Here is a 26,763-nt window from a genome sequence, read left to right on the forward strand (position 1 = left end):
CACTTTACTGCGATTCTGCTCTGCGATACCGATACGAATTGCTCACATGCTGCCGCGGTGGCTCAGCGGTTACGGTGCCCGGTTGCTGTCCCGAAGGACGCCGTTTGGACCCCGGCTGACGCATTTCGATCGAGGTGAAATGCTAGAGGTCCGCGTACTGTGCGATGCCAGTGCACGTTAAAGAACCACAGGTGGTCGAAATTATCCGGAGCCCTCCATTGCGGCGTCCGTCATAGCCCGAGTCGCTTTGGGACGTTAAACATGATAAATCAATGCACACGTGTACCTAGGTAGTAAAACTGCAGAAGTGCACTTGTGCCCCAGATACGAAAAACATTAAAATAAAACGGCGGCAGCATGGCACCTGCTAAACAATAATTTAAACTCGTGTTCGTATCATGGTGATCCACGCCGAGGCAAGAAACTGGACGAGCGGGCAAACTCTGGGCGAGAGTCGAGCTGCTCTCGCGTGACTTACACGAATACGGCATGAACAATCGTGCTGTAGCACTTTTATTATTCAGCATTATAGCAGTCCGGCTACTCCACGTAGTAATGTAGTACCTTGGATGAAGGGAGCAGAGCAAGGACCGTATTCTGAAACATTCCCCTAGGCGAAATTTCTTTTCGCTTTCAGGGTGTGCACTGATTGGCTGGTTGAGCAAAATTGAATGACGTCGGGCTCAACCACCCATAGGACGGCAGTGTGGGAGGACACTCGCACTCGCTCACCATAATTTTTTCCGGCCCCGCACTCACTCACGTTCACACTCGCCTCCACTCAGACTCCAGCACTCACTCACACTCACTGGCGCTCGCTCGCACTCACCTGCACTCACGCTCACTGGCACTCACTCGCACTCACCTGCACTCACTCAGTGGCACTCACTCGCACTCACACTCACTGGCACTCAGTCGCACTCACAATCACTGGCACTCATCAGCACTCACACTTGCTCGCACTCACCTGCACTCACACTCACTTACACTCACTCGCACTCGCATTCACCTGCACTCACTGGCACTCACCTGCACTCACACTCACTCGCACTCATACTCACTGGCACTCGCTCGCACTCACATTCACTGGCACTCACTCGCACTCACCCCTTTGAAATGAGTGTGAGTGAGTGCACTCATGAGTCACTGTGCTGATCTATACCGCTCACAATTCGTGTATATTAATAACGAAGCTTCCAATTTAGCACCTGTTGCATCAGGAGTGCGCCAAGGCAGTGTTTTGGACCCAGCTTTACTTTTAATATACGCAAGAGATTTGCCTTCCCGATTACATGGTAACATCCGTCTATTCCCTGACTACTTGTATTTCGTACCGCGAAATTAATCACAGTGATAATCACCATATACAAAATTCTGCCTTTTCTTGGTGTCAGGAGTGGCAGATGACTATAAATGCCGAAAAATCTGTAATGCTAACAGGAAGAAACAGATATCTGAGTTTACATACATTATAAATGTAAGTAAACTCTCACTTGTGCATTTCAGCGTAAATATTTAGGTGTCACTTTAACATACGCTCTCCGATGGGAAAGCCATGTTAACAAAATAATCTCAAGTGGAAGTCAATGTACATGCTGAGCACTAAACCGACTCTTCTTTCTGAGAAGACAACTTCGTCTTGTGGCCCCAGATAAAATTTACTGTTCCAGATAAAATGCTTGTTCGAACAGTGCTGGAGCATGCCAATATTGTTTGGTTTTCGTACACAATATAACTAATTGCAAGAATGGAAGGGGTGCAGAGGAAGGCAATAAGGTTATAGTATTTTATTAAATACAAATTAATGGATTCATTGACTAAATTATTAAAGAGAGCTGGTTTATTAACACTGCAAAGTAGAGCAAAACTAGCACGACTAAAGTTTTTGTTTCAATTTATTCATGGTGACATAAATATTGACGTCAGCCCCAAACTCTGTCCATCTCTCTGTCAGTGACATTAGACGTGTGCATGCTTGCCGCCCATGCTCGCTAAGCTCCCCTTCGGTCAGGTTGAGCCAAGAGAGCGGGAAATAGAGGGAGAGATTGACTGTCCGTATACTTAGTCAAGCACTTAACGCCGAAACAAACACAAAAGGGAGAACAAAGCGGTATCTATCATTGCATCTTCGCTTTTTCTCCATGTATGCGAGCGTGCGTGTCTGTTACTCTGTGCTAACTTGGCTAGTCCCTCTTCCGTTCTGTCTGTTTATATAAGGAGCCTATACGTGTACGTTTAAGAGGGAAGCAGGAAGAAAATGAGCCATTCCACCCTCTGAAGGTGGATGACCAGCGAAGCAAATCACATGGTATTAAACGTCTTCACTCAGTGGAAGTCATGGCAAAATTTGCCAGTCATGATTTGGATATTTCTGCCATCAGCGCTCCAGCCCATACATATTCCCTGGTGTATTAAAGAAAATGTTGCAGTTTCGCCCGAAAGGCGAAGCTTTGATTGCGATAGCAAATTAGTAGAGAGCTATACGAAGCAAGGGTAGTAGTATAATGGGCCGTATAAGCTTGTACACATTCGCCTACTAACTAAATATGCAAGCACGGTGTCACGCGCAAACAGGTAAACATGAACGCATCTTGCTCGATGACCGCGGAAACTCGCTGTCAGAACGCTGGAGTAAGGAGGCGCAGCTATAGCCACGAGCGAATTGACCTTTGTGCCGCCTCTCGCTTCAAAGCGAACTAAACGTTGAAAACACGGCGCATACGAAGTTACCGGCTCTAGTTGAACATTGTTCACGTCACAAATCGCTTTGAAGAGGAGGCGCGCGTGCGCCATTTTTCTACGTCGCAGATAGCTTTCGAGATATGACACCCACGTGGCCGCCGCTGGAGCAAGACGACCGCAAGCAAGGTGAACCGATATCACCTCTGCTTATCGTTCAAGCACTCACCACGTTCACACACTCCCACTCGCAACCACTCATGTTCACACTCACCTGCACTCACGTTCACACTCACCTCTACACACCCAGAAGCACTCACCCCGTTCACACTCGCAGCACTCAGTCACGTTCACACTCACCTCCACTCGCACAGCACTCGGTCACGTTCACACTCATCTCCACACACTCACAGGCACTCACCACGTTCACACTCACTTCCACTCACACTCATTGGCTCTCACCTCCACTCACACTCACTGGCACTCACCTCCACTGACTCACACTCACTGGCACTCCCTCACACTCACCGGCACTCACTCACTGGCACTCACTCTCGCTCACTGGCACTCACACTCACTGGCACTCACTCGCACTCACAGGCACTCACTTGCACTCCAATTCCAGTCGCACTCACCTCCACTCACACTTGCTGACACTCACTCGCACTCACAGGCACTCACTCGCACTCACCTGCACTCACACTCACTGGCACGCACTCTCACTCACCTCCACTCACACTCACTGGCACTCACTCGCACTCGCACTTTTTGAAATGTGTGCGAGTGAGTGTGAGTGAGTGCACTCATGAGTGAGTGCGCCGACCTATGCAACCACCCAATCAGCTCATCCAATTTTGCTAAAACAGCCAATGAGCGCACGCCTGAAAGCGAAAAAAGAAATATCGCCTAGGGGAACGTTTCAGAATATGGCCCCAAATCTGGGAGCTCTTGGTAGGCTCCCAGATTTGAAAAACACCGTTGACAAGTAAACCACAGAACCCCCATACAAACTTAGAGAAGGGAAACTGTACCTTCCACAGTGCAATGGAAATAAGCGTAGCGGTGGCGTTGTGAACTAAAGTATGCGACCGAGAGATGGCGCTGGCAGAATCGAAACTAATATCATCATCATTACGTAGTGAGCAATATGGCCGCTACGGTAGTGGTTCGTAGGGCTGGTCGCGTTGCTCGCTCGCTGGTATGGGGCATTTTGTTACTGCTTTCGGGGCGGTATTCGTGTGTACTGTACTCTAACATGACTACAGATATTTGTATATGTCGCCAGGTGATCAAGAGGCCTCAACTGGCAATAAAACACTTCAAAGAAGTAAGCTTGCATTGTTTATTGTCAATGGTGAATGAGGCAGTACATGCTCACAATTTTCATACAGCTCAGGTGGACTTAATGTTGTCCGTCACTGAGTTTGCAACATACAGAAACACAGATAACAATCTATTTAATGGAACGCAAAGCTGAAATCGAGCGAAGTTTTTTCATCGTGTTCGGCGTGCCGTAAAGCAGGGCAAACGAAGGTTCAGACAGTGATATGTATGCTGAGCTGCCCTCGTACTTGTATTGCGTACAGTGCTGCTTGACGTTTTACATTCTCTGCGTTCGACGATTTCAGCTAGATTAAAGAAAGGAACAAAAAAATGCTCGGCAAAAATGTACTGTCAGCAAGATAAGCTCGAGCTGCAATGTCCCATTGCTGCTACGAGAGCAATGGTCTCGTAGCAGGAGGGGGGGGGGGCGTTATGCTAAATTTTACATCACATATTTTCTGCTCTGGATATTCTTCTGCTGCACATTTAGTGCTCAGGTGCGGCAGTAAAAGCTTTGACACAAGTGGAGTACTCGTAGGGAAATCAAGGAACGTTATGGAGACAGCAGTGCTTAGGACTTCTGGAAATATTGTGTGAATAAACAAGGACACTAAATCAACATATAAGCAAGCCCAATTAATGCTCACAGATCCTTGGAAAATGGAATTTGTGGTTTAATGTTGAAAAAGCATCTCGGTATATGTATTCAAACAGGGCAAAGAGGTTGCAAGGAGATGAACACTTCAGTTGAGTAACAGGTGAGCAAGGGAAGCCTCAGCTTGGAGCCAGCGTTTCACGAAGCAAACATATTTGTGAGGGCCGAGACGAAGACAAGTTCCCACGCTGAGGTTTCCCGTGCTCGTCCACTGTTTATTAGCTGAATGTTAAGCTGAACTTATTCTGCGAGTACATTTCAAAATCTTTTTGGGAGCACACTGCGCTTAGGTTTGTCATCTGCTGTTTGAAGAGAAAGAATATTTGTTTTTAGTGATTTCTCAAGTTTGTGAAGTGTGAAATAGGCTGGCCGGTTGTGTGAGCTTGCCTTTTCTAGATATCTCTTATGATTATTGCCTACTATGGTTATTAGCCTAGTTATTGATTTCATGCAAACTGTATATGAGCCTCTTGTAGTAAACAAATGTAAAATAATGCTTATTTCCAGATCTATTTCTAATCCTAGCACTTGCCATGTTACTGTTCCCTTAGAATTTGTCATGTCATACAAATATCTCGGTGTAAACATTACAAATAACTTAAATTGGACCATTAGTATAGAGTACATCATTAGCAATGCTAATCACATGCTCGGGTACTTATGGCACAACTTTTCTAAAGCACAGTCTACTTTTGAACTACAGCTTTACAAGACTAATTCGCTCGAAACTTGAATATGCATCTGCAATACGGGATGCCAGTCGCGTTAATCTTATTACTTCACTTGAACTAGTACACAGTAACTCTACTCGTTTCATTATTTCTAATTACAACCGTACCGCAAGTATAACTTCAATGTAAACTAGCCTAGCACTCATTCCACTAGCTAATCGTCGCAAAGTCGGCCATCTTTTGCTATTTCATAAAATTTTCTATCGCACCACACTTCATGACGACTTCATACTGTGGCCTCAGTGCATTTCAAATTGCGTCGATCATCGCAGTAAGGTAGGAATTGATTCATGTAACACGAAGTCTTTCTTTCATGCCCCGTACATCTCAGAAATGGATCCACCAAGTATCGTAGCCATCACAGATAACAAACTTTTTGCAAAACATTAGCTAACATTGTATAATCAGGAGAATCATTATGTTACAAGAACTCACTGTACTTGTTTGTTTTACTCTACTACTTTGTAACCACTCCCCTCTTTAATGCCAGGTGGCCCTGAGGGTACTTTAAACAAAAAATAAAATGAAGAGTGACTGCCAGAGTTTCAGTCAACATGAAGTGTCATTTCCTTAAAACTGCATTAAGCGCTTTTGATCGTTTTAAAATTCTTTGCATTTTCATGTAACAAAGTATCGTTGTGAGGGAGCATGTGATACTTCGGGGTACTAATGCCCGTCAAATTGATTTGCAAAGAGCAGATGACAGAGTTTGTGCATTAGCAAGTAGGAGCTTGCTACATTGTTTCTGTTCTGGTCATCACGGCTATAATGACTGGAAAAGAAACAAGTTGGGACTCAACATGTTACTTCCCCGATTGTCATAAAACGCCCTTAAAAGCAACTAAGCTTGTATGTCAAATTTCTCATTCCCGCTCGGTACGATACAGAACTAGACTGCTGCTTTCCTAATAGGGCTCACACCGCTCTATCTGGTAAACTTCCAAACATTTCATAGTGAGGCACGTAGTTCAAGAGGACCTGTTGTCATTATGGTGACAGTTGAGCATCTTGTGGCCTAGCGTGGGCAGCTTGCAGACCAATAATCTCTTGTGTCCGCCTTCCTGAAAAGAGAAATGACAAAGCCATGACACACATGCAAGCAAAAAATGGTGAAACAAAAGTTAGTCCCGTAAATGAATAAATACGGTTCTAGTTGAAGTGTTCAGATACATACCCTGTGATGATTCTGGCCCTTGATGTTACTTCCAGTGGTGACACATTCACGGTTGACTTGTACGTCCAGAGACAATAGAGTCCAAAGGGATGAGTCCAAATATGAGCAGCGTCTTGGAGGCTGGAGTCGAAAGAAAAAAGAGCCTCAATTACTATGGTGGAAGTGCGCCTGAGTTTGTGATTCATGTATGACAGAGAACAGTGCACGAAACGCTCGATGACAGAAAAACGCACACACACACACTAGCACACACCAACACTGTTTTGAGCGTGCATTTCTTTCAATGGTGTCCTTGTGTGGGCTGTGCTTAGTCAAGCCTCGATTAGATGACAATTGTTTCTGCCAGATACTAGTAATAAACACAGTCATTTTATTATGTCTCAAATGCAGTTACTCTAACTATCACCGGAAGTACACTTGTTACTAATGTGCAGTGAATTTATCGCGGTGTGTCATTTATGCAGAAACAGCCAAAACTTTATTATCTATGCTGTACTCATGTTAGCAATTTTAGCAACTTGGCAAAATAGCAAGAGCCTCGTTTGAATTGCTTTGGAAGGGCAATAACTTTATAATTATTACTACAGTCAACTCCCGATAATTCGAAGTCGCTTAATTGGAAATTTCGGTTAATTGGAAGTGAAGCAGGGGTCCCGTCAGTTTTGCATGCAAACCAACAGAAAAAAATGCTCGGTAATTAGAAGTGTGAAGTCTAAAATAGTGGTTAATTAGAAGTTATTTCTCAATCGGATGTCTCGACGTGATCGTAATGTTAGAGAAATTTCCTATTTTTAAAGTGAAAATCAGCTTTGCGTGCCACACGGGCATCGTTGGCATCGCAGCTGACTACAGCGCCACAGCTCATGAAGCGTCAATGTTAGGTACTGGCGTCTTCTGCATCGCAGCTGACGACAGCGCCGAAGATCATCAGGCGGCAAGGTTAGCCGCTTCACGTGGTCTGTCTGTGGCGTTGACGTACTAGGCCTCTGTGCGCTTTCCGTTTGTTTCCTCGAGTGTTGTAGTGCGTCAGGCCTCGTTGCACAGAGGTTCCGCTTGCGGCGCGCCGCATTTCACCTGCAGTCGTGACAATGGCAACCCACGGACCTTATCGGACGCTCGACTTGGCGACGAAAGTAAAGATTATGAAAGAAGTTGAGGAAGGAGGCATCGCCAAGCAGGACATCGCACGAAGGTACGGCATCAAGCCTAACACTCTTTCAAACTTCCTGAAGAACAAGCGCTCGATACTCGAAGCGGTTGAAAAAGACCAGTTCAAGATGTCTCGCAAGAGAATGCGCACCGGCGCCCAGCCGGAGTTAGAGCAAGCGTTGCTCATTTGGATTAGGGAGGCACGGAGCAATCACCTTCCGCTCAGTGGCAATATCGTTGCAGCGAAAGCCTTATCGCTTGCGGCGATGTTAGGAATTGAAAACTTTGCCTCTTCGGATGGATGGTTGACATTCTTCAAGCAACGGCACGACCTGGTGTTCAAAAGCGTGAGTGGCGAAAGGGCGTCCGTCGACCAGGAAACATGTGCGACGTGGAGAGAACAAAAGCTGCACGAATACTTGAGCGAATATAAGCCGGAAGACATCTTCAATGCCGACGAGACGGCACTTTTTTACAAGATGTTACCCGAGAAGACATTGACCTTCAAGGACGATGACTGTGCTGGAGGGAAACGCAGCAAAGAGAGAGTGTCCGTTTTAATTGCCGCGAACATGACTGGCACGGAGCGATGTCGCCTGCTGGTGCTCGGCAAGGCCGCTAAGCCTAGATGTTTTAAGGGCGTCAAAACGCTGCCTGTCGATTACGCATCCAATAGAAAGGCATGGATGACGTCGGAACTATTTAAAGACTGGCTACATAAACTAGATTGCAAGTTCGCGTCATCTAACCGTAAGGTATTGCTTCTTGTTGATCAGTGCAGTGCCCACATGAATGTGCCGGCCTTGAGTGCCATCCGCGTCGCCTACTTGCCAGCCAACACAACATCGGTGTTGCAACCTATGGATCAGGGAATCATAAAAAATGTGAAGGTGCTGTACCGAAAGCACCTTCTTGAGCAGATGCTCTTGTGCATGGAGAGCTCCATGCAGTACGAGGTGAGCCTCCTCAGTGCTATCCACATGTTAGCGCGAGCGTGGGGCCGCGTTAAAGAAGAAACAATTGCAAACTGCTTCAGGGCGTGTGGTTTTAGTGCAAGTGTGGCGGGAGTTGGTTCGTCTTCTCCAGCGGGGGAAGCAGACACAAGCGAGCTCGATGACCATACTCTTCAAGCAGCTCTCGGTGACGTCACTTTCGAAGAGTACGTCGCCGTTGATAGCACTGTTGAAACGTGCGGTGCGCTGACGGACAGTGAAATTATTGAAATGGTTCGGCCCAACGAGGCTGCTAATGAAAGTGACGGGGACGACAACATTTTAAGTGAGCCACAACCTGCGACTGCTGATGTAGCTGCGGGCCTTGCCATCGCACAGTGGTTTTTTGCTGCAGAGAGCAATGCCGACGAAGCACTCGGCCACGTCTACAGCCTGCAGAACTTGCTCTCCGTAGCAAGATGCCGCAAGCAGAAGCAGACGGCAATAACCGATTTTTTTTCATAGTCATTTTTCGAATAAAAATATCCGTTTTTGTTTTTTGCGGTTAATTGGAAGTTCGTTTAATTCGAAGTTTTTCGCGGTGCCCGTGAACTTCGTATTAACGGGAGTCAACTGTATTTTCTACTTTTAAGAAATGACGACAGGAATCTGCTTTATCCGCCCCGCACGTAATGAAATTCAAAGTTGAAAATGCGAAGCACTGCTTTTTTACTCACCGGCGCACAAGCCCAGGGGCTGCAAGGTTAATCCGCTTTCGTGGGTAGTCCATAGAATAAAGAACCAACTTTAGAGAAGGGAAACTGTAGCTTCCACAGTGGTATGAAAATAAGAAGCGGCAGCGCATGGAACTTACTTAGGCATAAGACAGATGGTGCTGCTCAAACAGGAAGTGGAAATGTAGTTTTTTTTTGAGCAAAATTCAATATGGCCGCTTTTTACCAGTCGCGTACGCTGGTACGCGCCGAGCTCGCCCGGTTGATGTTGCGGCACGCCTCATTGCCTTGGCTGCCACGTAGTTTTCGCGTTCTAATTGCCAGGAGACCAAAGAGCCTCTACTGATGCCCATAAAAACAAGCCACAAGTGAGTGAACAGAACGTGCGACTTTATTGGCAGAAGACAAGCAGTGCACCTTCTCGTACAAGAGCAGAAATAAAAATTGCATGTCGAGATGCGCTGGAATCATTAACGCGAGCTCGTAAACGGCTCGCTTTCGTCGTTGCACATGGCGGCCTGGTAACGAGCGACGGCCAGCAGTGCAAGCAGATTGGACAGTGTCCCACCTGTTTGCACTGACAGTCGCCGTTTAACATGAGCAATTTGCATTGCCAAGCAATCGGGTGACGCAGGCATCTGCTGCCGCAGCCAACACGACATGGACTACCCGGAAATTTAAAGTTACCTCCGTTCGAACCTGCAAGTTTCTTTTTTTTTGTTATTTCGGGGGCCGCGAATGTGTAGGTCACACTTGGTGCCCCTCTATCTTTCAATATGGACATGGTCGGTTTTGCGGGCATCACCTTCGGCAGCCTTTTTGCGGGCCTTTCAACTTCACACACATCGGACCATGTAAGCATGTATGCTGGTCAAGGATTGCCGCAAAAAACACACAAGACGAAGAAAGAGATAACACGATGCTGTACTGACAACTCTTTATTTAATGAAACGAACGCCGAACTTATACAGATAAGACACGTGTGCACCCAAAAAGCAACGAGAAATCAAATAAAAACACAGAGCGACTTTCAACAGGGTTGCGATACAAATGCTAGGATAAACATTTGTAAACTACCGAGGCACCTAACACGTGTGTATCACGTAGAAAAATAAAAAAGTTCCTTCTGGGTAACAGCAACTGACTGAAAAATAACGCAATCACCATCCTTAAAGTGTCGCATGGCTATCGCCTCTACAACCTCTCTTTTCAGTTGGCCATTTTTTCTGCCGATAATCTGCTGTTACTCAGAAAGAACTTTTGTTTCTTTCCACGTGATACACACGTGTTAAGTGCCTCACTAGTCTATCAGCGTGTATCTTAGCATTTGTATCGCACCCCTCTTGAAGGTCGCTCTGTGTTATTATTGGTTTTCTCGTTGCTTTTTGGGTGCACACGTGTGTCTGATCTATATAAGCTTGGCGTTCGCTTCATTAAATAAACAGTTGTCAGTACCGCTTCAGTGTTGTCTATTTCTTTGTCTCGTGTGTTATTTGCGGTAACTTCCCAAATCATGAATCACCAACTGGCCTACATCTATACTCTTCTAAATGATGGTCATGCCAAATCGTGGCCGAGGAAGGCCACATGCATAATTTGCCCATGGGTGCAGCAGGAAAGGACAGAACGGGGAGCACCAATCACAAAGCATGTAAATTGGAAGTCTATGTCATTGTGCGGACTGCAGGAGCGAATGCTTACCACGAGAGACTGCTTCCCAATGAAGCTGACCAGGCCGCCATGTCCGAGAAACATAACGCGGTAACCATAACCAAGTCAGATAACAGTGAAATGAGACTGCAATCAATGACCGCATAAGGTCCACACAATACATTATACATTGGTGAAGATCCACATGGCAACAGTGAGCATTCACGTACATGGGTCACTTACGGCACATTCAGCTGTCCGACTACAGGCATAGCGCTTGCCTCCAACACACATGGTGGTCTGGTAATGAGCGACAACAAGCAGCACGAACAGATTGGGCGGCGTGTCCCACCTATTTGCACCGACAGTCACCATTGAATATTAGCAACTTGCATTGCGAAGCAATCAGGTGGTGCAGGCATCTACTGCCCCAGTCAACACAGCAACATGGACTACCCAGCATTTTAGTATTAACTCCTTTCCAGCCTGCACATTTCTTTGGAGGGCCGCTAATGTATGGCTCACACTTGGTGCCCCAATTTTTCTCACTATGGACAAGTCGGTTTCGTGGGCATCACCTTCGGCAGCCACTTTTGCGGGCCATTCCACCTAGGTGGCTATCAACTTCATACACCTCAGATCATGTAAGCACGTATGCTGGTCTATGTTCATGCCAAATTGCAGCTGACGAAGGCCACAAGCAAAATTTGCACATGGCTACAGCAGGAAAGGACAGAACGGGGAGCACCAATCACGGTGCGTGTAAATTGGGAGTCTATGTTGCTGTGCGGACTGCAGGAGCAGGTGCTTACCTCGAGAGACTGCTTCCCAATGCAACTTACCAGGTCCCCACATTCGAGAAACGTAGCACGGCGACCACGACCAAGTGGGACAGCAGCGAAACCAGACTCTGTAATCAATCACTTCAGTGTAGCACAAGGTACACTGAAGGTTATCGAACAAGGCAAGGCTATACCCAGGCAAGGCTAGACAAGCAGGGCTACACCCAGGCTATTGAGCAAGAAGAGCAATGCTGAATGAGACTAGGAATTAAATATGGCAATCAGAAAGCTTGTGTTCATGAAGGAAGCCACTCGGCTCTGCAAGCACTGAAAGCCAAAAACATTAAGAAAAGTCCAATGCTACATAGCGCATTGTGCAACGGTTAATGCAAGATGCATGTCGATGCTGCATCGGCTATTTCTGGAGAGGAATTGCACATGGCAGCATACACTAAGAAATATTGCTACAGATATGGTATGCTACTAGACAGTGAATGCTATTAAGTATGAGCACAGAATCGGTTGACCTTCATGTTTGGATGAGGAAGAAGAATTATCCCTAGCAAGAGTGGGGAATGAAAAAGCTTGCATTTATAGAAAAAAATGTATACTCGGCACAAATGGAATTTGACGACCAGGAAGCTGACTAAGGAAGGGCAAACTGATGGAACTCTTTTGGCCAGCGTCGTCCGTGCTTCAATGGTTGCAGGTGTATCTCAACATGAAGAATTTCTAGTGTTGAGGTACCTGGATGACTCGGCCAATATCCATGCTGGTGGAATGATGGCTGAGGCTCTTTTCAGTCTTGACACAATCCTCCGTAGACTTGATATCTCATCCAAATACTTCTGCATCTGCTTCTTTGTTTGTGGTGTAAAATGCTTGTAAATTCGGCTCCAGCCCCTTCCTGTCAGGGTAGATGGGGGCTCCTGTGATGATGTCCATGGTGTGCTTGGTGCAGATTCTGTTGGGGCAGAACAGTAACACATGAGATACAGCACAGATTAGCCAAACTCATGTAGGGCTTTCTTTTATGTTTGAACCAATTATGCTGAACCGTAAATGTTTAAAGACATTCATATCATCTGCTACAAACAAATGACATGTATCTCAAGACTAGTGAGCCAATACAGTATATATCAAGCATATTTATTTCTGAACTTGGTATTGTTTACCTTGTAGTAACAGCCAAAGTCCACAAAATGGCCTTGTTGTAGCAGGAAGTAGCTTGTCTTTGGTGTATGGAGTGCTGCTTTACACTGGTGCCATCCTCTTTACTGCATGTCTGGAACAGAAATTTTGATTGCATCAGAAATTGAAAAAGCAGTTTTGCAATCTGAAATGCAAGAAGGTGTGACATATATATTGTAATGGTTTTAGACTGCAGAACACATGGAACTGTACACTTTGTTCTAGGGTGCTTAAGCAACATGTTAATTAAATGAATATTGCTACCTGCCTAACTACAATGCGTGTCAACAGCTTAAGTATTATTAGGATCACAAATGAGAGCATTTGTGCACTCATTTATACACCAGAAGTTATCACGCTGCTGGTGCCACAAGCAAATGTACGACACACGTGAAGCTATTAGAACTGCTGCATTCCTTTTCCGCACGCACGTGATGCACCCCTTTATTGCTGCAAAAATAAATGCCCCAAGGTAAATCAAACGGAACAGCAAGAACACTTAAAACCAACAAGTACGAAATATGGGTAAATTATCATGCGTGCAACTCTTTAATACATTAAATTCAGTACTTTCACTTCAATTTACCAAAGGGTTATTTGGCTTTGTGGATGAAAGCAGTTGCCGGCGGAATCGAATATATATATATATATATATATTGATAAGGCTACTCAGCCGCCTACGGCACTGGGACAACGAGATGAAAAATGTAACGGGTGTTCCGGTATCGATGTCTTTTTTTTCGTCATTGTGTTTGCATAACGATGGACGCGCAACTAAACATCATTTCGAAAACAGCAACGGAGGTTCCTGACTGCCCATATGTAATGCAGGATCTAGTTCGTTAACTTGTCTCCGCCTGTAAGTTAACGAGACTGAATATTACATAACGATTCAAGAAGCAGCGATGTTAAACGACTTACCGGTATTGCTGTCCTCAGTCGCAGCAGAATCCAGCTCCCGTTTCGATGCAGACTTGTTCCGCATGGCTCACGACCGATACCTAGCTTTCGGGCTTACATTTCTCGCAAACCCGTCACTTCACCCCAAGTTAAATAATGCGAGGTGTCGAAGCGCAATAAACTGGTTTTAGCGAAAAATAAGCAACCAGCATAAGTGTACGAACCAATGAATCCGTGCTTGCCGTGTTCGCGAAAAATACCGGTAAAAATTTTAAATCCAGGCCAGAGGTCACGTGTGAGATCAATGCCTCCTTTACTATAGTCGGATACAACTTTAGAAGACAGCGGCATTTGCCCCTCAAAGGCGGATGCACACGAGCTGGCACCAATAGGCGCGCACTTCAGGTGACGTCATGAGCCGGACGGCTGGTGTCCCCGCCGACGGAGAACATGCCTAACATGGCCGCCCTCGCTTCGAACTGGGCCGAGTCACGTCAGCTCTGTGCGCCTCCCTTCGTCAGAGTGAATTCGAATTGTTTGTGGTGGTCTGTCATGCCGGAAATATTATTGTGAGCTTATGATGCACAATTGGCGCCGCGTGCGTTTGTTCTGAGCCGGCGAAGAAAGATTGCAGCGAACATCGGTGACGCTGCGCTTCGTGTGGAAACAGGATCCCGCCGCGACATACCGCTGCAAACAAACATCATACGTGTTTGTTCCGTGGTATTTTGTTTTGCTCCTAAGTGAAGTTACGACGAGGAGAGTTCGCCAAAGTCTGGTACCTACTGTGAGCGGCGGGTGTGTTTGTGTACTGTGCCCCTGCGTTTCTTGTCGGACGTGGTGAAGTGATGGAGCAAAACCATTATCAGGATAAATGAGAAAAGCGTGCGCGGATGAAACCAACCTGCGAGTTTCTCAACAGAAAAGATTTGTGAAAGCAGCCTCCAACGCAAAGATTCGTTGCTGCCAGCTCAGCATGAAAACGACCGATCGTTGGCAGCAGTGTGATAAGATAGCCGAGCGTCTAGCAGCGTCGTTCGAGTGTTGTGTAGCACCGTCGATTGATTGCTTTCCACCAATGCTAACAATCAGTGACTAACACACGCTGCTTGAGCGAATGTCATTGGATTGTTAACGGTCAGGCGTTTGGAAGCAGTGTTTGTTTCCTTAATGTCAGCCTGAATGCTAATATAAAATTATGACTGATACACTGGTGCCGTTGCAAGGGAGCTTGGCATGTATTTGCGTCGCTGTATGGCTTAGAACTCTTCGCTCACTGCACGCGCCAGCTGTAGAAAGCCTGCTGTGATACAATCGCGCATAAGCTGTGCTGTCAGCGCTCGACTTGCTTTCCCACAACACAGCTTTGCACTTTGTCGTGATATGTCGCTACTAAAAAATTCCTATGACAGTGAAGGCAACAGAGCCAATGTGTGCATTTAAAAAAAGTACGACCAAGTAGGCACAGCTGCTTGTGAACTGACTCCTAATAGTTCTACTCGCGTCTGCGTTAAATGTGTGTGCATGTTTTCTTGTGTGTTTGTGTATATTTGTTATTTTGCCCTTTTTTGTATTTTAGATCTTAGTTTTCGCGTTTGTGTTCATGTGTGTGAATATGTGAGTTCTTCCGTGCGTGTATGTATTTATTCCTATTTTTATCCTTTTATTTTTGCATTTGATCTTGTAAGCATGCTGCAGCCATGACTTTCTTTGCAATTCCATTAACTCGTCTCATTCAAAGCACCAAGTCCTGTGAATAGCAGGGCTGGCCTCTTCGATGTCATTAAAGCCATTCTCTCTTGTCTACCTTGCCTCCTCATTCTGCCACCTTGCTTTGTTTTCTCCTACTATTCTGACCTTGCTTCTTGTGCTGTTGCCGCAACGTGATTAGCCAACTTGCACGAAAGAAAGTTCTATCAGCTGTGACAACAGAAACATTGACAGATACAAAATGTTAAAAGCATCACATGGCTTGCACAGTTACTTCGTCTCTTACCCCTGTTAATGTGTTTATGCATCAGTGCATACGGTAGCTTGCCAGAAGTGCACATGAAAAGGTGTCATATTGTGAAACAGCACCTTGCTATGTTGTTGCATTCAGTCTTAATAAACAGATGGTTTTGCTGCCCGTCACATGTGGTCGTACACATATATAACATTGTGCAGTGGGGTATCATTTCCTGTCTTGACGCTTTCATCATTACAAATGCAGTTTTCTAGTGAATGGAGTCCAGCAAAGCAGTGCTGTGAGAGCTTTTGCAACTTTCAACATTTATTACTTCCCCAATATCACTGTCTGAATCTGTCCGTCACTTTGCCTACGGCTTGTAATGAACAAAGTGACTCACTAAAACACGTTCAACTTTACTGAGCATTTTTCCGGTACGTAAATATGACAAAAAAATGCTAGCAAAGTTAATCACGTTAATAATTGTGCTTGCATTCGCATTACTTGCTCGAGTCAGATTAATAAATTGAAAATTGACTACGACAACACTTCAATTTTCAGTGCAGACTGCTAACGGAGCCATAAAGCGTGCTCTGACTTCTGCTATTTCACTATGGGGCGCGTCAAACTCGACAGTGGCTGCCTGAATGAGCATTTTGGGGCTCACTAAGCTAATGATGTCTTAGATTTGTTCTCTTAATTGCATTACTTGTGTGAGCCAGATAACAAAATAAACAATGCAACCATATGAATGTGCTTTGGCATTCAAGCTGCTGACTGTGGCTGTCAGTTTCGTGTTGTCAGCTGCTATTTCACCACCACTAGCTAAGACATGACTGATTTCCAGTGCAGACTGCTAACAGAACCATAAAGCGTGCTCTGACTTCTATTTCACTATGGGGCGTGTCAAACTCGACGGTGGCTGCCTGAATGAGCATTTTGGGCCTCACTAAGCTAATGATGTCTTATATTTGTTCTCTTATTTGCATTACTTGTGTGAGCCAGATAACAAAATAAACAATGCAACCACATGAATGTGCTTTGGCATTCAAGCTGCTGACAGTGACTGTCAGTTTCGTGTTGTCTGCTGCTATTTCACCACCACTCGCTATGACATGACTGCGATTTCCAGTGCAGACTGCTAACAGAACCATAAAACGTGCTCTGACTGCTGCTATTTCACTATGGGGCGCGTCAAACTCGAAGGTGGCTACCTGAATGAGCATTTTGGGCCTCACTAAGCTAATGATGTCTTATATTTGTTCTCTTATTTGCATTACTTGTGTGAGCCAGATAAAGTAAACAATGCAACCACATGAATGTGCTTTGGCATTCAAGCTGCTGACAGTGGCTGTCAGTTTCGTGTTGTCTGCTGCTATTTCACCACCACTCGCTATGACATGACCGATTTCCAGTGCAGACTGCTAACAGAACCATAAAGCGTGCTCTGACTGATGCTATTTCACTATGGGGTGCGTCAAACTCGACGGTGGCTGCCTGAATGAGAATTTTGGGCCTCACTAAGCTAATGATGTTTTATATTCCTTCTCTTATTCACATTACTTGTGTGAGCCAGATAACAAAATAAACAATGCAACCAAATGAATGTGCTTTGGTGTGCAAGCTGCTAACAGTGGCTGTCAGTTCCGTGTTGTCTACTGTTATTTCACCAGCACTGCTATGACATGACTGATTTCCAGTGAAGACTGCTAACAGAACCATAAAGCGTGCTCTGACTTCTGCTATTTCACTATGGGGCGGGTCAAACTCGAAGGTGGCTGCCCGAATGAGCTTTTGAGCCCGCCAACGATAATCAGCGTTAACAATAGTGTTTCAATTAAGATATGCCAGCATTTAAATGTATTTCTATGCCACTTCTTAAATCGAGCACAATGTGTGCAGGACGTTGCTTATCAGAATTGAGCTTCTATTATAAGGAATATGCCATAAATGGAACTGCTTATTTATTTGAGAGGTCACGGAATGGATGGTTGGTTGTTGCGAACCCACCAGCAACATTTTGGTAGCCATAATAAGGGCTGTTCTTTTCTTAATAAGAAGCCTTTATGCTTCGTCGAGTGGCTCAATGCTAGACAGCTCGCAGTTGGAGTCGCTTTCTTCAGTGTCTTCACCCAGCTGGATGATGATGGGTTGAACGTGCTCACTCCCAGACATGTCAAGTCTGAACTTTGCCTCCAAGTCCATCACATGCTGAATGCTCTTCCTCCAGTCTTCTGCCGTTACCTGCTTGATTTTCTCGCTCAAGATGACGTCGACCGTGGACAGCTTGAAGTCTCTGTTGTCCGCAGCGATGCCATTTTTGACTTTGGCCCACACAAGCTCAATGGGATTAAATTCGCAGTGGTACGGCGGGAGCCTGAGTACAATGCAACCGGCCCTTACAGCTGTGTTGTCTACGATGTAGCTCAGAAAGCGTGACTTCACAGATGCCACCAGCTCAAGCAGCTGCTTCTTAATCATCCTTTCACCGTAGGTGATGTTCTTGCTTGTGAGCCACTCCTGTATCTTTTCCTTCTTCCAGGCCGTCGTCGGCAATTTCTCTTCTCGCCGGCTATGGTAAGGTGCATTGTCTAAAACAATGACGCTCCCAGCTGGCAACTTCTTCAGAACGCCCTTGAACCAGCCCTCAAAGCGATTGCCGTGGTAGTCGCCTGTCTTTTGGCCTCTGAATACATCCAAGCAGCCGTCGACGAAACCATCCTCGCTGCCGATGTGCGTCTCGATCAGGCGCTGACCTTTCCCAGAAGGTTGTTTTAGACCCGTCGTCAGGCCATTTGCTCGAGCGAACAGGCGTCTGCGCTTCTGCACCACGGTGTCTGTCCACACGATCGACCGAGTGTGTCCCGCCGTCACCCATGTCTCGTCCAGGTAGAAGATCTTTCGGCCTTCCGCCCGGTAGCGCTCCACGTCACGGAGGTATCGATTCCGCCAATCGGTGATGTCATCCCGGTCGATAAGCAGCTAGTTGCGGCTTCTCTTTTCGTGCATGAAGCCGATCTCGCAAGCAGGCGACGCACGGTACACCGCCTTAGTGATAGGAGTTCCATACGCTCCGAGAACTCTGTAGTTATCTTCTCGACCGTCGGTATCTCGTTGCGGCGAAAGAAATCGTGCACACATGACTTCAGCGCGCACAACGTGAAGCTGTCAAACTTCGCGCTGCGTCTTCTCTTCTCCGCATTGCTTGGGCGCTTTTGCGAGGGCGTCGTCAGTTTGCCACCCGAAAAATGCGAAGCTTTAACTTCCTCCCTCACCCTGAACACAGTCCTTTCGCTGACACCGAGCATGTCGGCGACAAACTTGCTCGTGTCCTCCACGCTGCGTTCAGGCTGCCTGTTACGCCAAAACGTGTAGCAGTGGAAGATCATGTTGCGTGAATCGCTGTTCAGGATGTGGCCGCTCTTGTTCTTGCCGAGGCTCCTTGGTGGTGTGGTAATCGAGGCGACACAAGGCTCGTTCGGCAACAAAGGATTGCGTTCCGATGTCACCTCGTTGGGCTCTATGGCAGGGTTGCCACTGAGTGTTGAGTCAATGTCGCCAGACGACGAGGAAAAAGTAGCCAAAAGTAGCCATTTTTTTGTAAATTTCGCCAAAAACGTCGCCACACTAGTTATGTACGGCAATACTTAGTAATAAATTCTTCCAATTTTGCATAACCTCGTAGAATACAGTACCATCCAAAATCCTGAAATTATATTGACGTTTTCCAATGCCAGTTGCATCGCCCGCTTCAGAATGGGAGCTTGATACGCCTGGTTCTCCGACTAGCCGTTAGATGGCACCGTAATGCCACACCATCATCATTATCATGTAGAGTTACTATAGCTCCAGTAACTCAAAGGGCATGTAAGGATGTGTCCGCCCGTTTCAACGGAAGAAGACCTATCACCATCGGCTCCACCATGCTAAAATCTCCACTGTCCATTTCTTATAGTCACAAATATCTCCGCGCGTCTATCTGATGCATATAATAAATGAACCGATAAACAATGTAAATTGTCTTAAGCAATTGTTTCTATTGCACACACGCAATGCAAAGAATTGAGAATGTGTTAAACAATTACTTTTATTGCACACAAACACCCTGCATCAGCCTCTCGGCCGCAAATATTACCCCGTGATCGCGAAGCGCTTTCTTGAGGAACACTAATTGTAGATACTGCAAGCCCCAGAATAGTTTGCCGTCATTTTACAAAGAACTTCCTCCGGAACGATGTAGTTTGACGATGTCTTCTTCTTCAGACGAAGGCCAAATTTGATCCTTAAGATGGACTCCAAAAGGTCCATCTTCATCTTATTGCGAAGTTCTGTTTTAGTTAAGGTTACATTAGAAAAGACTCTCTCCGCTTCGGCATTTGAGACCGGAAGTGTCAGGATCCTGATGGCTCCAGCGGCGAGTGCTGGGAAGGGACGTACACCAGCAGCGTCCCTGAATGCTAGCGCCTCATACCAGAAACTTGTGGCAGAACTAGTTTCAGTTGTAGCGAATGCAGACCGAAGCAGTCGTACCTCCGCTTCCAGTTGGTTGTTACGTATGCCAAACAGGCATGACGGCAAACTCAAGATCTCCCGGCAAGCATTGGGCCCCAATACAGTTTCCGGACTTATAGCTTGAAGCCTGCGGAGAGCAGATGTTGCATTTGGAATTCGTGTTTGTAGCTCTGTTGCCAATTTCTGCAAAAAATTGAAGCACCGCTCTCTAATGCAGGTCTGGTCATGGGCAGGCAATCCACTTGCCGCGAGCCGTTCTGCAAATGCTGCTCCGAGGTCTGCTTGTCCACAGTCTAAGTAGATGCTCTCCATGTTTTTTAAATCCAGGGAAAGCAGGTCACTGTTGGAGTTGTGCCGTAACACGGCTGGTTTCAAGATCCGCTTAAGGACATCTATGTATAGATTTTCTAGTTCTTGAAAAAGCTTCAAAGGGTCGGCTGTCTGGCTCTGAAACAACAGATTCACTCGTTTCACATTGTGAAGCACTGCTGCAAGAAAAATCAAATAGACGTGGTTCCGAGTGTCATTGTACATGTCCCGAAGAACACGCGTGCTATAGTTGCGGCTGTCGATACTGTGAAAAAACTTCTGCAGGCTCTCAAATTGACCCAAAATTCTTTCGATGCAGTCGAACATTGCCAACCACCTTGTTGGAGACAGAGACAGGAGTTTTGGTGGCTCTACCTTGTCGGTGTCTTCCAGCATACTGTTATACAATCCCTTGTATGCAGCGAGCCTGGTGGAGCTGTGAGCAAAGTAATTGTGAGATTCTCGTACCATGTACTCGAGCGCTGAAGGCATTGTCTGCATTGACTTTGCGGCAACGAGGTCTAGCGAGTGGCACATGCACTTTACTAAAATCAAATCTGGATGCCCTTCCCTGAGCCGGCTCCACAGAGAGTTGTGCTCTCCGCACATTGAGTTTGCACCATCTGTCGCTATTCCCACACAGTCTTTAAGGCTCAACCCGTGATCAGACAATATGTCCATGACACACTGATGCATCACTTCTGCTGTTCCATTCGCTACTTCTTTCAAGTCGAGGAACGTGTCCGAGATACAGTTCGTTTCAGAGTTATGAAAGCGAACAGAAACACACAGCTGTTTTGTGGTGGAGACATCCGTAGATTCATCGAGCATTAAGGAGTACCCCGGGGCTTCCTTCACCATTTTGTCCAGCTTGTGCTTGAAGTGTGGTGCCAACACATTCTTGATGACAGCTGCGCACTTGGTACGGTGCATCCGAAACTTTCCGTCGAATTCTTCTTGCAGAATTTCACCAAGTTCATCAACCGCACTTACAGGTGTGTGCGTAGCGGTGAACAATGCTATTCGAACTTCCCGCCTTGCTTGGTCAAAATTTGGCTTGCTGACCTGGGCCAAGAACTGCTTGAGCTGCTGTGGGGCAGGCACAACGTAGTCTTTGTGCTTCTTAGAGTCGGCGTGCTTTAGGAGGTCCGTATAATGAGGCCTCAATACACAGTTGCAGTATTTGCACTTCACCGCTTGTCCATGTTCAGTCGGCGATATCCAGTCTGGAAAACATTTCGAAGTGAAGAAATAAAGAAAACGTAATGTCTTAAATGCACAAGCTCTGTTTAGAAAAAAAAAATAAAACCACTGCAGGAATGATTTCATGAAACTTGGCCAAATAATAAATTCCGTCGTTCGCTTTACGCCATCGTAAAACAAGCCATGTATGACCTGAGTCAGTATAGAAACAAAGGAACCCGCCCGACCGACGTAATGGCTTAAACTCACAAGCTCTGTTTAGAAAAAATAAAATAAAACTGCGGCAATGATTTCATGCAACTTGGCGAAATAATAAATTCCGTCCGCTTTACGACAACGTAAAACAAGCCATGTATGGCCTGTGTCAATATAGAAACAAAGGAACCCGCCCGACCGCTTATATTCATGAATGCAATACGATCATCCAAGACTAACATGACCACAAATCCCCTGTACATATAACACATACCTTTAAGTTTTTGATCCCGGAGCCATTCATCACGAAATCTTCGCTTCGCATTAGCGTGCTTCCCCATGTTCCAGCAGTTAAAAAGTAGGTATTACAGCAGCGAAGACAGGCAGCTCCACAAGCTCCGCCGTCGCCAAATGGGAATCAGGAGATCGTAGCAAGCGGATGGATGGATAGATTCTATGAGCGCCCCCCTTGAAACGGAGTGGTGGGTTGCGCCACAAAGCCGCCAACCCATCAACACTGCCGTCTCGCGGCATGCGGAGCAGTTCGCTAACCTACATTTCGCTAGGAGGCGTGCCAGTACCTCATAGAAAAATTTAGGAGGTAGTGGACGGGCTGAATGTTGTCGCTCGTTTGTTTAGAAGACACTGAGCTTAGAACCCATAACTCGATCGAGCTCTTAGCCGAAAATCGCCAGAAATTCGCCAAGTCGCCATTCATAATTTTTGGTCGCCACGGGCCTCTCAAATTCGCCAATTTGGCGAAAAGTAGCCACCAGTGGCAACCCTGCTCTATGGCCGAAAACTGGCACGGATGGATGGATGGATGGATGGATGGATGAGGCTGAACCCTTTAAATCGGGCGGTGGCATACGCCACCTAGCCATGGCTATTATTTCGCGGAATGCCGCGCGCGATCGTGCCCGAACTTACGAGATCGCAGGTTCGCAACCGCGAAAAAAAAAAGAAAAAATATATTAATTAAAAATAAGCCCAACACATTAAAAAATAAGGTTGTACAAACACACAAAAAGTATATATGAATTTTATGCTATTAAGCCAGCGACTGCTACGCCCGGTGCCGTCGATCTTGCTCCGTAGCAGACGACGCAGAGCGTTGTAGAAGGCACGGAGTTATTTTTCTCTCGCGATCCGGCATGTGCGGTAGCATTTCCATCATGATAGTTTTACCAAACCACTCGTCAAGATACACAAATCTTAATTATAGCGACAAATACGCATTTTAGAAGCAGTCGCAATTTTTTGAGCGGGACTATTTCTTTAGTCGCGGAGGAATTGGCTGCTGCGCTTCGGTCAACTGGGCGGGGCCTCCTCCTGTCTTCTAAAGTTGCTCGCTTTCCCATTGGGGCGGCGGTTCCCTTAGTTCAGCATAAATTCCGTGAGGCGGCGCTCGTTGCCTTTTCAACTTCCGGCGGCGGCGGCCGCCTACGTCGAAGACTTCCGCCGGCGCTTACTTACCACCTACGTCGAAGACTTCCGCCGGCGCTTCGATAGCGCCTGCCGACTCCGAGACGGTAACAGATGCTACGGTAATCTCAGAGGCTGCAGCACGTGATCTAAGTTGCAGACGTGCGCCACAAGCGGCGCTCGTTGCCTTTTCGCGGTAAAGTCCCTTGATGTAGGAAAGTACCGCCACTCTTTGTACTTTGCCGCCGGCGCGCGACCTCCTCGCCTCCTCCTCACCCCTCGCGGGTCCCCTCCGCGACAGACGGCCTTGGGCGCGTTTTCCTGCACGATGATTGGTCTCCCTGATGATAAGTGGTTCTTGAGGGAAAGGGAAAGGTTGACGCTATCTTCTGCAGCCCTTCCTGCCGTTGCGCTTGGAAACGAGCGGAGCTTGCGTTTTGCTTGTGTTTTGCTTTTTCGTTCGCGCCATTTTGCGCCTCAGCTCAGCTGGCTCGGCGTATAGAGAACGTCGCGCGCTAACATTTCACGCTGTTTCGAGCACTGTCTGCTGGCCCTATGCCGTGCGCATATAACTGCAGGAAGAAGCGTGATGATGGCTATGCAGCTTTTACGATACCGCAAGAAAAGCGTGATGGCTTGCGCAAGAAGCAGTGGCTGCACAACATTGGCCGGAAGAACTTTGTCCCGACAAGGAACAGTGTTGTTTGCGAGGTAAGACGCCTTTCTTATTGCTCGTATCAAAGCATCCCCTAATGCTGCATTTTTTCAATTCTTCCGGCCTGCTCATTCGCGTTTTTGCTGCGGCAATTTGTACGATGCACAAAAATGGGGTTCTCCTCAGCATGCTGAATATTCTGATGGGACTCCATCACCTCGCACGTCGTCGACTCTTATTCAATCGGAAATGCAGCACTATAGATTCTGCTTTCCACTGGACAGATATACCCGAAGATACAGCCTCTCGATCGCACTTTTCGTGATTGTTAGGATCCGTTGCCTGTTTTGCTGAAAATCGAAATAGCAGCTTGTAGAGCAGCTATTTACAGCTTACTTCGATGTGTGTGTGAGTCACAAATACAATGAATGCAGGGCCCCCAAAAAATAGTGGCAAGTTACCCGTGGTTAATTGTCGGAGTCATATACCCAAGTATAACCGTGGTCAGCCTCTATAGTCTGTAAAGGAGTATGTTTATCTAGGTCAATTACTCACAGGTGAACCTGATCACGAGAAAGAAATTTACAGAAGGATAAAATTGGGTTGGAGTGCATACGGCAGGCATTACCAAATCCTGACTGGGAGCTTACCACTGTCGTTGAGAAGAAAAGTTTACAGTCATTGCATTCTACCGGTGCTAACGTATGGGGCAGAAACTTGGAGGTTAACAAAGCAGCTCGAGAACAAGTTAAGGACCGCACAAAGAGCAATGAAACGAAAACTCTTAGGACTAACATTAAGAGACAGGAAGAGAGCGGTGTGGATCAGAGAACAAACGGGGATAGCCGATATTCTAGTTGACATTAAGCGGAAGAAATGGAGCTGGGCAGGCCATTTAATGCGTAGGATGGATAACCGCTGGACCATTAGGGTTACAGAATGGATACCAAGAGAAGGGAAGCGCAGTCGAGGTCGGCAGAAAACCAGATGGGATGATGAAGTTAGGAAATTTGCAGGCGCAAGTTGGAATACGCTAGCGCAAGACAGGGGTAATTGGAGATCGCAGGGAGAGGCCTTCGTCCTGCAGTGGACATAAAATATGGGCTGATGGTGATGATGATGATGATACCCGTGGTATTGCAGGTGATGAGCGCCAGCTAGTCCACATTTTAAGGCGAGACCCTTAGTTGGATATGTTTCAAGGTGAGCGTTTGAGGTACAGAAAGTAACGTGACCTAATGAAGGCCAGAAGCGAGTCAAATGATGCCCAGCCGTGTATAATAAATTATTAATGATTAACAAAGTAAATTCGTGACTGATTAACGATTATATTAAGGTGTTTAAAGTTGATTAAGGGAGATTAAGGTTAAATAAGGAGGGCGAGGGTCGATTAAGGAGGATTAAGCTGGATAAGGGTGGTTTAGGTTGGATCAAGATATAATAAGGAGGATTAGGGTGGATTAACGTCAATTAACATGCATGAAGGAGGATTAACGTGCATGAACGACACCTGGAGTGTCATTTTGATCGCAACAGAGCCGCTTTTTGGAAAGGGCAAGCTCTTAGCGCAAGAACGAATTGCCCGTCAACTTTCGGCCGCACTGATACTGCTTTATCATGCATTAAACGGTGTAGGTTTGTGCCATGGCCTAATGTTACTACTGCTGTTTTCTTGGGCATGTCTTTTTCTCAGCTGCCATGCGTACTGCATGGCATATTTCTACACTAGCATTGTTTCTCATTCTGATTATATGATACTCTTCTACGTTATCTGTATCTTGTCAAATAACGTTTTTTGCGCATGCACGAAAATAAAGCATCTTACTGACCATTCCTTTTGTTTTTTGTGTGATAAATGTTTTTCTGGTGTCTAATCAAAATCACAATTTTAACTATCCTACTACATAATTTAACGGTATGTTGGTGTGAACTATCAAAATACCTTTTCCAGAGGCGTAACTTTTGCCTAAAAATATAGAATGCCTTCTCCCATAGGTATACCGAGTATTTTTTAAGCTTCATTGACACCGACGCCTAAAGAATAATCTGTAAATACCTTTCCTCAGCTTCTGTTATTGTGGGTGATGAGTGGCTGCCGGTACCGCTTCATCGCACTGAAATTGTGCAACTGTCCTATTCAATGCAGAAACCACAGCGCAAAAGCTACTTTGACATTTAGACAAACGCATGGACGGACGATGCTCTCGCCAGTAACTAATATAAGAAGGCACACTGAATATAATACCTGCGGTGCACATGCGTGCACATACAAGAAAAAACTGCCAAACATAGAGCGATCAGCCACGAGCAATACTAGATCAGATGCAAAAAGTAAAGCAGCGTACCATGTGGCAGAAAAAATAATTGGAGTATAGAAATCGCCTCAAAGCTCCTTTTACATCAGTGTGTGTCATTCATACGGCTTTAAGATGAAACCAACCTCATCATAAACGTTGCCTTCAGCATTCTCTATGCTGTTAACACCATTTTTCAAAATATTCTACGCCACTGGGGCGCACAACTGGCCCAAAATAATGCGCCTCCATCGAATTCTGCGCCCGTCCGCGGGAGCCCAGGCGCAATAGCGTGCCGTGCGCAGCGCGCGCAGCCGGCGGG

At 46.2% G+C, this 26,763-nt stretch overlaps 2 protein-coding genes across 2 annotated transcripts; one reads left to right on the plus strand and one right to left on the minus strand.

Annotated features, from left to right (window-relative positions):
• The first annotated feature begins 7,150 nt into the window (after positions 1 to 7,150).
• On the plus strand, positions 7,151 to 9,168 carry LOC119439982 (tigger transposable element-derived protein 4). The gene has a single exon (XM_037704937.2). It carries the CDS (start codon positions 7,651 to 7,653, stop codon positions 9,166 to 9,168), a length of 1,518 nt encoding a protein of 505 aa, XP_037560865.1. The 5' UTR covers positions 7,151 to 7,650.
• Positions 9,169 to 20,015: 10,847 nt separating this feature from the next.
• Positions 20,016 to 22,848, minus strand: LOC125942687 (SCAN domain-containing protein 3-like). The gene is made up of 2 exons (XM_049660953.1): positions 22,342 to 22,848; positions 20,016 to 21,895 (listed from the first exon to the last, which is right to left on the minus strand). The coding sequence occupies exons 1-2, from the start codon at positions 22,406 to 22,408 to the stop codon at positions 20,016 to 20,018; spliced, it is 1,947 nt and encodes a 648-aa protein (XP_049516910.1). The 5' UTR covers positions 22,409 to 22,848.
• Between the last annotated feature and the right edge of the window lie 3,915 nt (positions 22,849 to 26,763).

The sequence above is a fragment of the Dermacentor silvarum genome, chromosome 1 (assembly GCF_013339745.2).
Source record: "Dermacentor silvarum isolate Dsil-2018 chromosome 1, BIME_Dsil_1.4, whole genome shotgun sequence".
Taxonomy (NCBI): domain Eukaryota; kingdom Metazoa; phylum Arthropoda; class Arachnida; order Ixodida; family Ixodidae; genus Dermacentor; species Dermacentor silvarum.

Excerpts from the sequence above, each read along its gene's own strand:
- LOC119439982 (XM_037704937.2), top strand. The coding sequence starts at position 7,651 with ATGGCAACCCACGGACCTTATCGGACGCTCGACTTGGCGACGAAAGTA.
- LOC125942687 (XM_049660953.1), bottom strand. The coding sequence starts at position 22,408 with ATGGGGAAGCACGCTAATGCGAAGCGAAGATTTCGTGATGAATGGCTC. Across the intron at positions 21,896-22,341 it reads CCGGGATCAAAAACTTAAAG|ACTGGATATCGCCGACTGAA; the intron begins GTATGTGTTATA and ends AATGTTTTCCAG.